General features: G+C 40.7%; 1 protein-coding gene across 30 annotated transcripts in view; it reads right to left on the bottom strand.

Annotated features, from left to right (window-relative positions):
* The window catches only part of CLHC1 (clathrin heavy chain linker domain containing 1), a 62,128-nt gene that overhangs the window by 43,248 nt on the left and 4,914 nt on the right, over positions 1 to 13,966 (bottom strand). For 14 of the 30 annotated variants that reach the window (XM_054473970.2, XM_054474008.2, XM_054473960.2 and 11 more), the window contains exons 2-3: positions 8,996 to 9,254; positions 4,543 to 4,730 (exon numbers count right to left, since the gene is read on the bottom strand). In XM_054473970.2, coding sequence (XP_054329945.1) covers positions 4,543 to 4,730; positions 8,996 to 9,172 — 365 coding nt within the window. In that variant the 5' untranslated portion in view covers positions 9,173 to 9,254. Of the gene's footprint in view, positions 1 to 366; positions 557 to 4,542; positions 9,255 to 11,067; positions 11,268 to 13,966 lie in introns of those variants that run through there. The other 16 variants (XM_063649368.1, XM_054473955.2, XM_063649366.1 and 13 more) reach the window with 10 other exon arrangements.

Here is a 13,966-nt window from a genome sequence, read left to right as displayed (position 1 = left end):
TTCCCTGAGATAAAACTAAGTTTATCCAGAAATGAAAATTTTAAAGACCAAAAGGTAGTATAAACCTCTCTTAAGCATTATTTGAAGTTTTCTTCCTAGTTATGTTGGCCCAAGGGAGAAATAACATATTAAAATACACGCAGAAAAATTATTTTTGACACTTGTTAAAGCATAGTAGGGAAGACTTTCTTCAAGAGGGGCCATGCCAATAGCTATAGGAACCACTACAATGGAGAATGATTGGACTCAATCTGAATATGACATGGGCAAGTGGGAAGTGATAGCTAAGGAGCAGGGTGGGGTCAGTGGATGACAAATTACTAAAAGAAAACATCAGATGTGAGGAGAGATTCTAGATAAACTGACCTAAGAGGATTCTTGTTGAAGGCAGGTCACGGTAACTAGACATCACCTGGAGGATGGTTGGGGGATCACATGTCATGGATCGGGGGTTCTGGCTAAACTTACTTCACAGGATTCTTGCTAAAATTGAATGGTGCAGAGATGAATGTGGAAGTCCAAAAGTCAGGCCTAGTTGAAAAGGGTTCAGGAGAGCCTGAGTAAAATTTGATCAGGAAGAGAATTTTTGTCAATATATAAATGTCACAGGGTTTTTGGCAAATTAAAAACAAGTTTCTGCTGGGCGTGGTGGCTCATGCCTGTAATCCCAGCACTTTGGGAGGCCGAGGAGAGCAGATCACGAGGTCAGGAGTTTGAGACCAGCCTGACCAACATGGTGAAACCCCATCTCTACTAAGAATACAAAAATTAGCTGGGTGTGGTGGTGGGCACCTGTAATCCCAGCTACTCGGAAGGCTGAGGCAAGAGAATAATTTGAATCCAGGAGGCAGAGGTTGCGGTGAGCCGAGATCATGCCATTGCACTCCAGCCTGGAAGACAGGGCAAGACTCCGTCTCAAAAAAAAAAACAAAAAAAGCGAGTTTGTCAGTAGATAACTGCTGGCTGCTGCTTCTGATTATTATATAGTGCTCTTGGTAACTATTGATGGCTCAGAGTAACAGCTTGCAGTATTTATGAGAGGATTGTGGAAATAAAATATCCACTGGCTTTATTCAAAATAGATTTGTACTTATAAACAAAAGGTATGTTAAAAATAAGCAGGTTTTCAAAAGAAACTGAAAGCAGATACTTGAACATGAATTTTCAGAGTGGCATTATTCACATAGCCAAAAATGGAAACAATCCAAGTGTCCAAAAACAGACGAATTGATAAACAAAATGTAGCATATACATACAATGGAGTATTGTTCAGCCATAAAAAGGAATTAAGTTCTAATACATGTTACCACATGGGTGAGAAAGTATCTAATTGTTGCTCCTTTCTATGCTAATTTTATGATCTCTATTTTTGACAACTTCACTAAGATGAACCTAGTTGAGTATTTCTTAGTATTTATGATGCTTGGGATTCTTTGGGTTTGTTGAATCTGTGAATCGGTATCTTTCACATATTTTCAGTGTTACATTTGGTAAATGATGGATAAATTATTTTCATAGATAATTTTAAGTCAACTTGGAAAACTATGCAAAGTTTGACCTCCATTTCTGGCAATATGACTGGCCAGATGTTGAGACAGACCTTCCTACTGGGGAAAAGTACTACATAATATATTTTTTAAAAATCTTTCCAAAAGCATTAGAAAGTCAAAATCAGGGCAAAATCTAACAGAATAAAGAAAACTCTCAGCCGTTATTTCTTCAAATATTGTCTTTGTCCCATATTCTCTTCATTGTAGAGCTGTGATTAGACATAACAATATGACCTTCTCACTCTGTCCTCCATCTTTTTATAATAGCTTTATTGAGATATAGTTCACATACTTCAGGAATCATCCTTGTAAAGTATATATAGTTCAAGGAATTTTGGTATAGTTGTGCAACCACAACCACTATTTAATTCCAGAATATTTCATTGGCCTCAAATAAACTGTGTACTCATCAACGATCAGCTGAGTAAAGGGCAATTTTCCTTGCGGTCCCAGGGGTGGAGCAGTTTACCTCTGGTTCACCCTATGATGATAGCCTTTTAGCATCCTAGCTTTATATGGTGAGTGTTTCCCAATAGACTATACCAGGTGGAGCGATCTTGGGCTGTGCTTTTTATTCTGCATGCCGTAGTAAAAACTGAAAATTATGGTCACTAGCTTTTAAAAAAATGTTCTCGGGGCCAAAGCAGTTTTAGTGCTCCACTTATCTTTTGTCTTCTGTTAGATTTTGCCCTGATTTTGACTTTCTGATGCTTTTCGAAAGTTTTTTTTTTTTTTTTTTTTTTTTTTTGAGACAAGAGTCTCGCTCTGTCACCCAGGCTGGAGTGCAGTGGCGCGATCTCGGCTCACTGCAAGCTCCGCCTCCTGTGTTCACAGCATTCTCCTGCCTCAGCCTTCCTAGTAGCTGGGACTACAGGCACGCCCGCCACCAGGCCGGCTAATTTTTTGTATTTTTAGTAGAGACGGGGTTTCACCGTGTTAGCTAGGATGGTCTCGATCTCCTGACTTCGTGATCCGCCCGTCTCGGCCTCCCAAAGTGCTGGGATTACAGGCGTGAGCCACCGCGCCCGGCCTCGAAAGATTTTTGAAAAAATATATTAGGTAGTATTTTTCCTCAGTAGGAAGGTCTATCTCAACATCTAGCCAGCCATATTACCAGAAATGGAGGTCAAACTTTGCATAGTTTTCCAAGTTGACTTAAAATTATCTGTAAAAGGCCGGGCACGGTGGCTCATGCCTGTAATCCCAGCACTTTGAGAGGCCGAGGCGGGCGGATCACCTGAGGTCAGGAGTTCGAGACCAGCCTGGCCAACGTGGTGAAACCCCATCTCTACTAAAAATAAAACAACACAAAAAAATTAGCTGGGCATGGTGGCAAGAGCCTGTAATCCCAGCTACTTGGGATGTTGAGGCAGGAGAATCGGTTGAATCTGGGAGACAGGTTGCACTGAGCCATGAGCCAAGATCACACCATTGCACTCTGGCCTGGAAAAGAGCGAAACTCCGTCTCAAAAAAAAAAAAATTATCTGTAAAAATAATTTATCCATCACTGACCAAATGTAACACTGAAAATATGAGACTACTTAACAGGATTGAGCATCTTATCCTCTCCCAGTAGGTTACTTACCTTTGTGAATAACAGGATTAAGTGCTTTAATTCAGATAGTAATCATGAAATTGTACTATTAAATCTTCCATGGAGGAAATTACCTGGAGCAATTACCTGCATCCCTTATTTATTTTATTTTATTCCTTTTTTTTTTCTTGAGATGGCGTCTCACTCTGTCACCCAGGCTAGAGTGCAGTGGTGCAATCATGGCTCACTTGTCTCCATCTCTCAGCCTCAACCAATCCTCCCACCTCAGCCTTCCAAGCAACTGGGACCACACCCAGCTAATTTTTTTTTTAACTTTTTTGTAAAGAGAGGGACTCACTATGTTGCCCAGGCTGATTTCAAACTCCTGGCCTCAAGCAATCCTCCTACCTTGGCCTCCCAAAGTGCTGAGATTACATACAGGTGTGAGCCACCCTGTGCGGACCCTCATTTTTATGATACAAAATGTGCTTTCAATTATACTAAGAGGGCCAGGAGTGGTGGCTCATGCCTGTAATCCCAGCTCTTTGGGAGGCGGAGGCATGCAGATCACTTGAGCTCACAAGTTGGAGATCAGCCTGGGTAACATGGTGAGACCCCAGTCTCTACAGAAAATACAAAAATTAGCCTGACATAGCAAAACTCTATCTCTACAAAAAAATACAAAAACTAGCAAGGCGTGGTAGCTTGCCTGTAGCCCCAGCTACTTGGGAGGCTGAGGTGGGAGGATCACTTGCACCTGGGAGGCAGAGGTGGCAGTGGGCCGAGATCAAGCTACTGTACTCCAGCCTGGGCAACAGAGCAAGCCCTGTTTCAAACAAACAAAAAGACTATAACTAACTGCCCACTCTTGCCTTTTTGGCCAGCACAGTGGTTCACACCTTCAGTCTTAGCACTTTGGGAGGCTGAGGCAGGAGGATTGCTTGAGCTCAGCAATTCAAGACCAGCCTGGGCAACATAGTGAGACCCCCATCTCTATTTTTAATATTAAAAAAAAAAATTAGCTGGGCATGGTGGCATGCACCTGTAGTCCCAGCTATTCAGGAGGCTGAGGCAGGACAACTGCTTGAGACCAGGAGGCAGAGGTCACAGTGAGCCAAGATTGCGCCATTGCACTCCAGCCTGGGCAACAAGAGTGAAACCCTGTCTCAAAAAAAAAAAAATAAAAATAAAAATAAAAATAAAATATATATATATATATATATATATACACACTAAGAGGTACTATAAAAGTTCTCAAACAAAAGTAATATTTTTTAATTGATGTAAGTAAACAATACAGTAACTTCAAGTTACTAGGAGAAGGTAACATAAAAATGCATCATTTAAATAAAATTGAAATTCAATAAGACTAAGAACCACCGGCTAGAGTTACACTGGCTAGTTATTATAATCAAGCAACAACTACCATCTTTTGGGCTAGTTACTAAAATACTTACTTTGCTTCAAGTTGGATTGTTCTTTTCCTGTGATATACCAAAGCTGTAGGCTCTGCTGCCAAACCTTTAAGTTTTCCATGAAGACAAAATGTAGTTCTTCGGCCTTTCTTTATTGTCTCAATAAAGGCATCATATTCTTTTTTGATTGAAGTAAGAATGGATTTGTATGCAGTGACGTGCTCTATTACCTGAAATATTATTTTTCTGCCTATGGTATTGTTTTTTTTTCTAGAAGACTATGGATTGAAATTCTTGCAAATAACATTATAGATTATTTTTAAAATGAAACATGATTAGCAATTAGAAATCTAAACTCTACAGCAAGCTCAAACATAATTGGACACTAAAGGCAATATTTACTAAACATGTGCCCTTTGTGGAACATTACAGTAGATAATGTGGAGTTTAAATATGAGAGGAAAAAAAGGCCATTTTTGTTCTACTTGGTATGAACACATGCATTATATGATTTCAGTTAAAAATAATGCTAGTTCTAATTTTCCCAGTTCTTAATCTTTTAAATATAATTCTGTATCTTCTCTTACTCGCTCCAAATCTAGTCTCTAACTTCATTTAAACCTTAAAATCCTGGATTCTCTTCACCTCCTTATTTCTCTAACCCATCAGCTCCTATTGGCTCATCAATATTCTCAATGTCTAATTGCATTTCTATTCCCAGGATGTCATGTGCACCTGTAAAAAACCCCTCATCACTATACATTCGTGGCGTCAAATGGTGTTTAGGCACAGAAAATCTCTGGAAGGATAACAGAAGAAAACAGAAACTGGGTGCCTGCAGAGAAGGACAGGAGAAGTAGCATCTCAGATGAGAAGGTCCAGACTTTCCATTGTACAATCTCCTTTACTGGTTTATTTATTCATTTATTTTTTGTTAATCTTATATATGCATTACCCATGTAAAAATAAAGAAACATTTTTAAATAAGTCAAAAAATAAAAATAGAAAAGTTATAAATAATGTATGGTTTCCAAATTCTGCACACGAGGATTTCAGAGGGATTGATGAATACAGAGAATAGACAGGCTCAATCCCTAATTTTCCCAGAAAGCTGCAATTATGCTTTCTATTCCTGCTACATCTCTAGCCTCTGGTATCCCCCACTGGCTTTCTTTAACTAGGCAATATCTAGAAAAAATTATCTAGGAAGGCATCTGGTCTATGAGCAAATGATATAAGGAGATTATTGATCTCCTGGCAAGTGCCAGGAGAGGAATATTTGAGTGGATGATACTTGTGGTCTTTTTGACATGACCTTACTACCTATCCACCCAAATCAAGAATCCTTAATAAAATAGAGCTCATCAATCTGCGGCTTTCCAAATTAAGTACCCTGTTGCTCCTGGCCATCTACTTCATACACTCCTCTGATATGCTCCAACAATCCAAGACAACTCAGATATATTAATGAGTAGATAATAAATATGTAGTGGTATCATTCACGATCAGCTCCCAAGTCTGTTTGCTAGAAGAAACAGATTTCAGAAGAGCACTCATGGGAACCTTTAAGAATGCACAGAAAATACACTAAAGTAGAAATATGCAAACTGGCACATCACAGGATGAATACAGCTGGCAATTTTGCTTAACCAACATAATATTTTAAAATTTAGGAAATTTCACCCCAAAACCACATTTTCAACTTCTCTTGCAAACTCCGAAAAATCTACCTACATGGAACCCCTATTCCTTAATGGCAATAATACCTGGAGCTTTCGATTACAATCTCCTTTACTGGTTTATTTATTCATGGTTTTATTTATTTATTTATTTATTTATTTATTTATTTATTGTGGTTTTTCATTTTACCACAATCCCCACCATTCCTTATTCTCTTATAGCCAGCCCACTTAACTCTTTTATATTACCTTGGTGGCCTCTGCAGGCATTTAAGTTTGAGACCCCAGCATTAAGGCTGCTACTAAATCCAAGAAAATAACCATAGCTATATTTACCAGGTACAGGGGTCTAAGGAAGAAGAGGAATGGTTTTCATTCCACCTCAGCTCCTACATATGGATCTGAACTATTTGTACAATATGCTACAGGAACACAAAAGGTCAGCCACTTTACAGAGTCCAGCTACCTCCATATCCCCGCCCCCCTTTTCTTTTTTGGTAGAGACAGAGTCTTGCTATGTTGTCCAGAATGGTCTCAAACTCCTGGCCTCAAGCGATGCTCCTACCAATCCTCCCAAAGTTCTAGGATTACAGACATGAGCTACTACACCCAGCCCAGTAAGTCATCCATTTCTAAAAAAGTTCATTCTTCCGAGTTTTGGTCTTCTCTGCTTACTAGGTTTTTCGCTCACCCTACAGTCCACTCCCAACTCTTGGTATGAGTTTCAAGTCTTCCTTGCTTTGATTCAGGTATGATTCTCCAGGTCAAACCATCTATCTTTGATTTTAAACACAATTTAGTATTTGTTCCCCAATTCCAAGTACCCAGAGATGCAAGCTGACACTTTTATCTTCTGTCCAACTAGTTCCTTTTAAAAGGGTAGGAAGATCAAAGAAGACAGTCATTAATAGTTCATTAACAATCAAATGTGCTAAAATAATGTGAAAATGAAGAAGGTAAATTATCTGTTATCAAGAAGCTAGAAGAAAAGTTTCTCAAAGTACCAAATGATTTCCATTTCTAGATCCCCTCTCAGTCCTGAAGAACAGAATTATTTACAAGGTAAAATTTACAATTATGCAATGTGCAAATAGTACAAATGTAAATCTTTTCTCCTCACCAGGAGAAAAGAAACAGGGACCATATATGTCAATATTATTTTCTATTTAATACCATATGTTTTCTCTAGGAATTAAATTTACCAACAATACCTCCAAAATGACTTCACTATAACTACATTAATGTAAAGCAGAGAGCTCCTCATGTAAGAAAAATTCTGACAAGTGTTAGCACTTGGGCATGCAAAGATAAACATGTTATAGTTATGACTTTCCTTTGCTAATTTCACACAGTAGAGTTGCAGCATGACTCTTGATATTTATAAAACCTATTCAATACATTACCTTTATTTAAACATTCATGCAATACATTCCTTAATAACTAAAACACCAAGAGCAATATCATTGATCCTAACAGCATATAAAATGAAGCTAACCTGCCAATGTACCACTTCTAAGAGATAGATTTTCTGTATGATATAAAAGGAAGAAAAGACTCTGTTTCTCTATTTTATACTCCTATGAATACGTATCAACTTTCCTTATTCTACTGGTAGGTATATATCACTATCTGAAGCTCACTTTCTCTTAGAGTGAGGCACTAGGTTTTTATTTAGAGGAGAAATAAGAGTTATAGTGTGTAATGTTTAAAAATTAAAAGACTGAGTTTCTATTTTGCCTGTGGCTGTTTTCTCAGAGACCAACAGTTTACTGAAGTCTTAAGGTAAATACTTCCTCTGGCAAAGAGGAAAGAAGCTGATTGCACTTATTTCACTGTCAGGGCATCTTCCGAGGATGGGGTGGAAAAAAAAAGCTGCATAAATAAATGAGGATTGGTGGGCAAACTGCAATTGTTTAGAAGGATAATAGGTATTTCTAAAACCTTGAAAAGCAAAATCAAATATGTTCCACAAAGTTAGAGCATTTTCTAAGCTGATCTCCATACTTCCAATATTAATTCCAGTCTAATTCCTTGTAAACCATGACTAGATAATTCTAGATAGAACTCCAATCCACAAGGAACCTCAATTTAATGTTAGATAAAATCTAAACCAAGATTTTAATGATACCACAAACAAACTCAAAATAACAAGAAAGTATTATGTTCCTGCTTGCAGCCCAATTCCTAACAAATCAGATGATACTTTTAGATGAAAAGGTCAAAATTATTATCAGAGGGTACATACAGCCAGGTAGTTGATCAAAAACTGATACCAGGGCTAGGCACTGGTAGTTCATGCCTGTAATCCCAGCACTTTGGGAGGCCAAGATAGGAGGATTGCTTGAGGCCAGGAGTGCAAGACCAGCCTAGGCAACACAGAGACCTTGTCTCTACAAAAAATTTTAAAAATTAGTCAGGAGTGGTGGCACAAGCCTGTAGTCCCAGCTATACAGGAGGTTGAGGCAAGAGGATAACTTGAACCCAGGAGTTTGAGGCTGCAGTGAGATATGAGTGTGCCACTGCACTCCAGCCTGGGTGATACAGTGAGACTCTGTCTTTAAAAAATATATAAAGGAAACTTATAATCTGCTCTCAAGCTAAAATAACTGAAACACTCATTCACAGTCAGGCAATACAAATCCAGAATTACATTTTTCCCATTCATGCCTTTCTGAGAAATTGGATGAACTTCTCAAAATCAGCAAATGGAATGTGATCATTCAAACAGTGGTGTTACTAAGGCAGGAATATTGGTTGTCAACATAGATCATTGCTATCCTCATGAAAACTTAATTGTCTTAAGAGCATTATGATACCTTATCAAAAACATTTCGGTATATGATGTAATATTCATCAGCAGGTCCTTCCTCACTACAGCCCAGTCTTTCAGTTTCTGTAATTATGTATCTTTGCATACTTTCCAAAAATTCCTTGTCATTTCTACAAATGATAGGTGGGAGAACTGCATGTTTTCTTATTTGATGAACTGACATATTTGACAATCTGCACACTTGTTCACTGAAGAACAGCTAAATCTTGACCTGCTCTTGCAACAAAGCCAATACTTTGATAAGCCTGAAAGAAAAAAAAGAACATCAATTAATATAATCATTTTTTAAATTAAGTCAAATATTGATCTAAAAATGTATTTTTTTTAGAAAAAATTTCCGTCTGTCTCTGTGATAAATACTTCAACCTATGTATTAAAAGGTCTATGCTGCCAAGCGCGGTGGCTCATGCCTGTAATCCCAGCTCTTTGGGAGGCTGAGGCAGGTGGATCACCTGAGGTCCAGGAGTTCGAGACCAGCCTGACCAACATGGAGAAACCCCGTCTCTACTAAAAAGACAAAATTAGCCAGGCGTGGTGGCGCATGCCTGTAATCCCAGCTACTCGGGAGGCTGACGCAGGAGGATCGCGTGAACCCCGGAGGCGGAGTTGCGGTGAGCCGAGATCGCACCATTGCCCTCCAGCCTGGGCAACAAGAGCGAAACTGTCTCAAAAAAAAAAAAAAAAAAAAAAAGTCTATGCTATTCCACTGCCATATGCTGCTGCTCTGGGACAGAAATACCAAACACCAGTCAATGAAGAGCTCTTCTCTTGCTAACTATGCACAACTCCTCTCACATGTATCATATAATTGATGGTTTCTTATGTATAATTCACACTTTCTAATAGAAGGTTTGGTATTTTATATTTATTTGTGTCATGTGGGAAAACTAATTTGTAAGCCTCTTGACACAAACAAGGTCAACTATTTTACGACCCCGGCGCTTATCTGGCCTAGCTTCATCCAGCACACAATAGCTATAAATAATGTATTTATTTTTATAATAAACTTTATTTTAATTCTCATCTTTAATATTAAAGTACCAAGCAAAAAGAGGTCCGGACTTCTGCTAAAATCCATCCCTCAATGATGTCAAAAATAACAGTATTTTTCAGAGTATAGCTTTCAAGCAGCCGCATTACACCGCTTTCAGTAAAGAATCATGGGCGGAGGCGGCCCGGCGGGGGCGAGCGCGCTGTGGGCCGGCCCCGCGCAGCCTCAGGGCACCTCCCGCTCGCCGGGACTGGGTTCTCCGCCGGCGTGGCCTGCTGTGCCACGGCCCAGGGAGCTGTGCCGAAAAGGTAGCCCACAGGCAGACAGATGCCAGACCAGACACAGCCGGGAACCCGGCCAGGCGCATGACCCTCAGGGCCGAGGCCTGAGTGAGTGCTGCTCAGATGTGACTAAGAGGGATGACCTCCTTCAGCGAGGCAGCTCCTAAGAGGCCACCTGCAGGTCCGTGTGGGGGAAGACGCCATGCTGTCTCGGGACCATGGCGCAAGGTAGATGGCTGCGATGGTCTGTAAGGAAAATCACTGACGGCAGCTGCCTTCTGGAGCCAGTCTGGAAGGTCTAGAGCGGGATAGAATTACTTCCCATCCTTATGTGATGCTTGGAAAATGGTTTAACCTTGATCATGTACTATGTTTATAATTAAAAATCCAAAGAACCAGCTAATGTTTGAAAAAGGAATCTTCCACTGAAACATTTGGATACCTGACATTCTCCCAGGGCACTCTGGACCCGGCAGTGGTTGGGGTCTCCTGGGAAGCTGAGTGCTGGCTTACAGCCAGCCTCTCCAGTTCCCTCAAGCTCTGGCTTCAGCTCGGGCCCCTCCAATCTATCTCCCCCGACCCCAAGTCAGGAATGCTGTGGGCTTCCTGCCCTCACCCCGCACCTCATGACCATCACGCTGCCTGCCTGCTTGCCCCCTGCCACCTCCAATTCAGTCCTGGGTGCCTTCGAAGCCCGGCCCCACTGCCTGCTTGCCCCCTGCCACCTCCAATTCAGTCCTGGGTGCCTTCGAAGCCCGGCCCCACTGCCTGCTTGCCCCCTGCCACCTCCAATTCAGTCCTGGGTGCCTTCGAAGCCCGGCCCCACTGCCTGCTGGGGGGTTCCTGCAGCATCCCTTCCTCCAGGCTCCCCATCTCCCTGAAGCTTCCAGGTAGCAGTTGGTGGGGCACTGACCTGTGAGCTCTGGAATGTCTGCTTAGAGTTCTGAGAGGCAGGAACTGCTGTCTTTGTAAGTACTCAACGCCAACTGTCACGTGATGAAGGAATGCATAAAGAGTTTTTACTGAAAGGCCGAGCGCGGTGGCTCACGCCTGTAGTCCCAGCACTTTGGGAGGCCGAGGCGGGCGGATCACGAGGTCAGGAGATCGAGACCATCTGGCTAACACAGTGAAACCCCGTCTCTACTAAAAATACAAAAAAATTAGCCGGGTGTGGTGGCGGGCGCCTGTAGTCCCAGCTACTCAGGAGGCTGAGGCAGGAGAGTGGCGTGAACCCGGAAGGCAGAAGTTGCAGTGAGCCGAGATCACACCACCGCACTCCAGCCTGGGCAACAGAGCGAGACTCCGTTTCAAAAAAAAAAGAGAAAGAGTTTTTACTGAAAAAAAATAATAATAATTGTCCAACTGAAGTTGGATACAGAAGTTGGTTCCTAAGATTTAGTCACATTAAGTTCAAACAGAACTCTTGGCTTGCTTAATAATGGCTGGCAAGGCAAAACATTGTAACTTTTTCCCTAATTACAGAAGCATACTCCTGGTATAAAATTTGGAAAATATAAACCAAACAAAATTAATGAAATAAATATCTATTTAATATTTTGGAATATTTCCTTCCAAACATTATAAAACTTGAAATTAAACTCTATATTCAGTAGTGCATCCCATTTTTTTCACTTAATATTAAAAGCACTTTTTCATGTTGTTAAATTGTTTTTTAAAACATGACTTCTAAAGCTTACACAGTATTTCATAGTATGATGTTCCATTAATTTATTCCCCCATTGTCAGATATTTTCACTATTTCTGTTTTGTTTTGAGACAGTCTTGCTCTGTCACCCAGGCTGGAGTGCAGTGGCACGATCTCGGCTCACTGCAACCTTCACTTTCTGAATTCAAGTGATTCTCCTGCCTTAGCCTCCCGAGTAGCTGAAACTAGAGGTGCAGGGCACCATGTCTGGCTAATTTTTTGTAATTTTAGTAGAGATGGGGTTTCACCCTTTTGGCCAGGCTGATCTCCAACTCCTGGCCTCAAGTGATCAGCCTGCTTTGGCCTCTCAAAGTGCTGGTATTACAGGCATGAGCCACTGCACCCGGCTGCTATTTTCACTAATATAAACAATGCCATGATAAGTAAGTGTCTCAATCAATTGTATCATGTTCTGGCAATATAACTGATATCTGATTATGTGAATAACATATACAGCCTGTAAATACTGCCCATAGCCATATACAGAAGAGGAGACACCAAAATAATTCTGAAGATTAAAAGGCCAAAATTATCTTCATGTTGATGAACTGGATAGCAACAAGTCAATTTATGAATTAATATAAAGTAGTTCCAGCAAGGGAATAACTCATTAATGAATAAAGTTTTCCTAAATGAGAAATACATTTTTTTATTCATTCATTCAGCCAGTATTTATTGAGTGTCAACAAAGCACCAGGCACCATTTCACAGCTAGGAATTCGGCAATAAGTAAGATAAGGTCCCTGGCTCCTTGGAGCTCATGATCTGGTAGGGGAGACAAACTATAAATAAATAATATAATTTCAAATAGTAAAAGATAACCGGCGCAGTGGCTCACGCCTATAATCCCAGCACTTTGGGAGGCCGAGGCAGGCAGATCACGAGATCAGGAGTTCAAGACCAGTCTGACCAACATGGTGAAACCCCATTTCTACTAAAAATACAAAAATTGGCTGGGCGTGGTGGCACACGCCTGTAATCCCAGCTACTCAGGAGGCTGAGGCAGGAGAATCACTTGAACCCAGGAGGTAGAGGTTGCAGTGAGCTGAGATTGAGCCACTGCACTCCAGCCTGGGCAACAGAGCAAGACTCCATCTCAAAAAAAAAAAAAAAAAAGTAAAAGATAAAAGTCAAAAGAGGAAGAAACGGGTGTTATCATTAGGGAGGGGGTAGTGACATTTGGACACCAGTGGCTTCATACAGTATTACCCTTAGGATAAAATCCAAGTTCCTTTACTTGGCCTATTAGTCCCCTTCAGGAACTAATGACTCCTGTTCTTTGACCAAATTTACTCTCTTCGTGTCCCTGTCCTTTGCCCCATATCCCCATTCCCACACCCATGAACTTCCTCTCTTACCTTAGGATCTTACATAATTCTCTCCCCTCCCTGCAGACCATCCTCCTATATTACCCCCAACCCCCAAAACACATACATACTATCACTTTGATTCACTTGGCTTTTACTCTTTCTTCAGCTTCAGGAAAGCTGTCCTGGATTCCCTTAAAATTGGTCAGATGCCACTGCTATGTTCTCCCATAATACTGTGCACTTCCTCCATCATGGTATTATCCTTCCACCACACTGCCTTACAGACTTCCTGTTTATATTCTGTCTCATCTATTAGGTTGTAAGCGTGACAAGATCAGGAAACAAAATGTTCTCATTCCCCATTATCCCTCCTTTACCATATGCATTCAAGTGCACAACGCAGTTTCTAGCAGAGCAGTACTCAAACATATGTTTGCTGAATAATCAATAATCACTGAACAATAATCTAGTCTATTCATAAGACATTGGACTTGTGGTGCTCTCAAACCAGAACACAGCTAAAGGGATTGTTCCTTAACATCTACAAAATGCCATCGAGTTACATAAACCAACCAAGATTACCATTCATTCATTCATTCATATTAGACATTTAGGGATATGTTGACAAGTCACAAGGGTTCCCAGTCAAGTGTTCCAGGTCTAGTAAATG

Source organism: Pongo pygmaeus, chromosome 12 (assembly GCF_028885625.2).
Source record: "Pongo pygmaeus isolate AG05252 chromosome 12, NHGRI_mPonPyg2-v2.0_pri, whole genome shotgun sequence".
In the NCBI taxonomy this organism is placed as follows: Eukaryota; Metazoa; Chordata; class Mammalia; order Primates; family Hominidae; genus Pongo; species Pongo pygmaeus.
The sequence above is the reverse complement of the archived record's forward strand: the minus strand, read 5'-3'. Positions and strand labels throughout refer to the sequence as shown.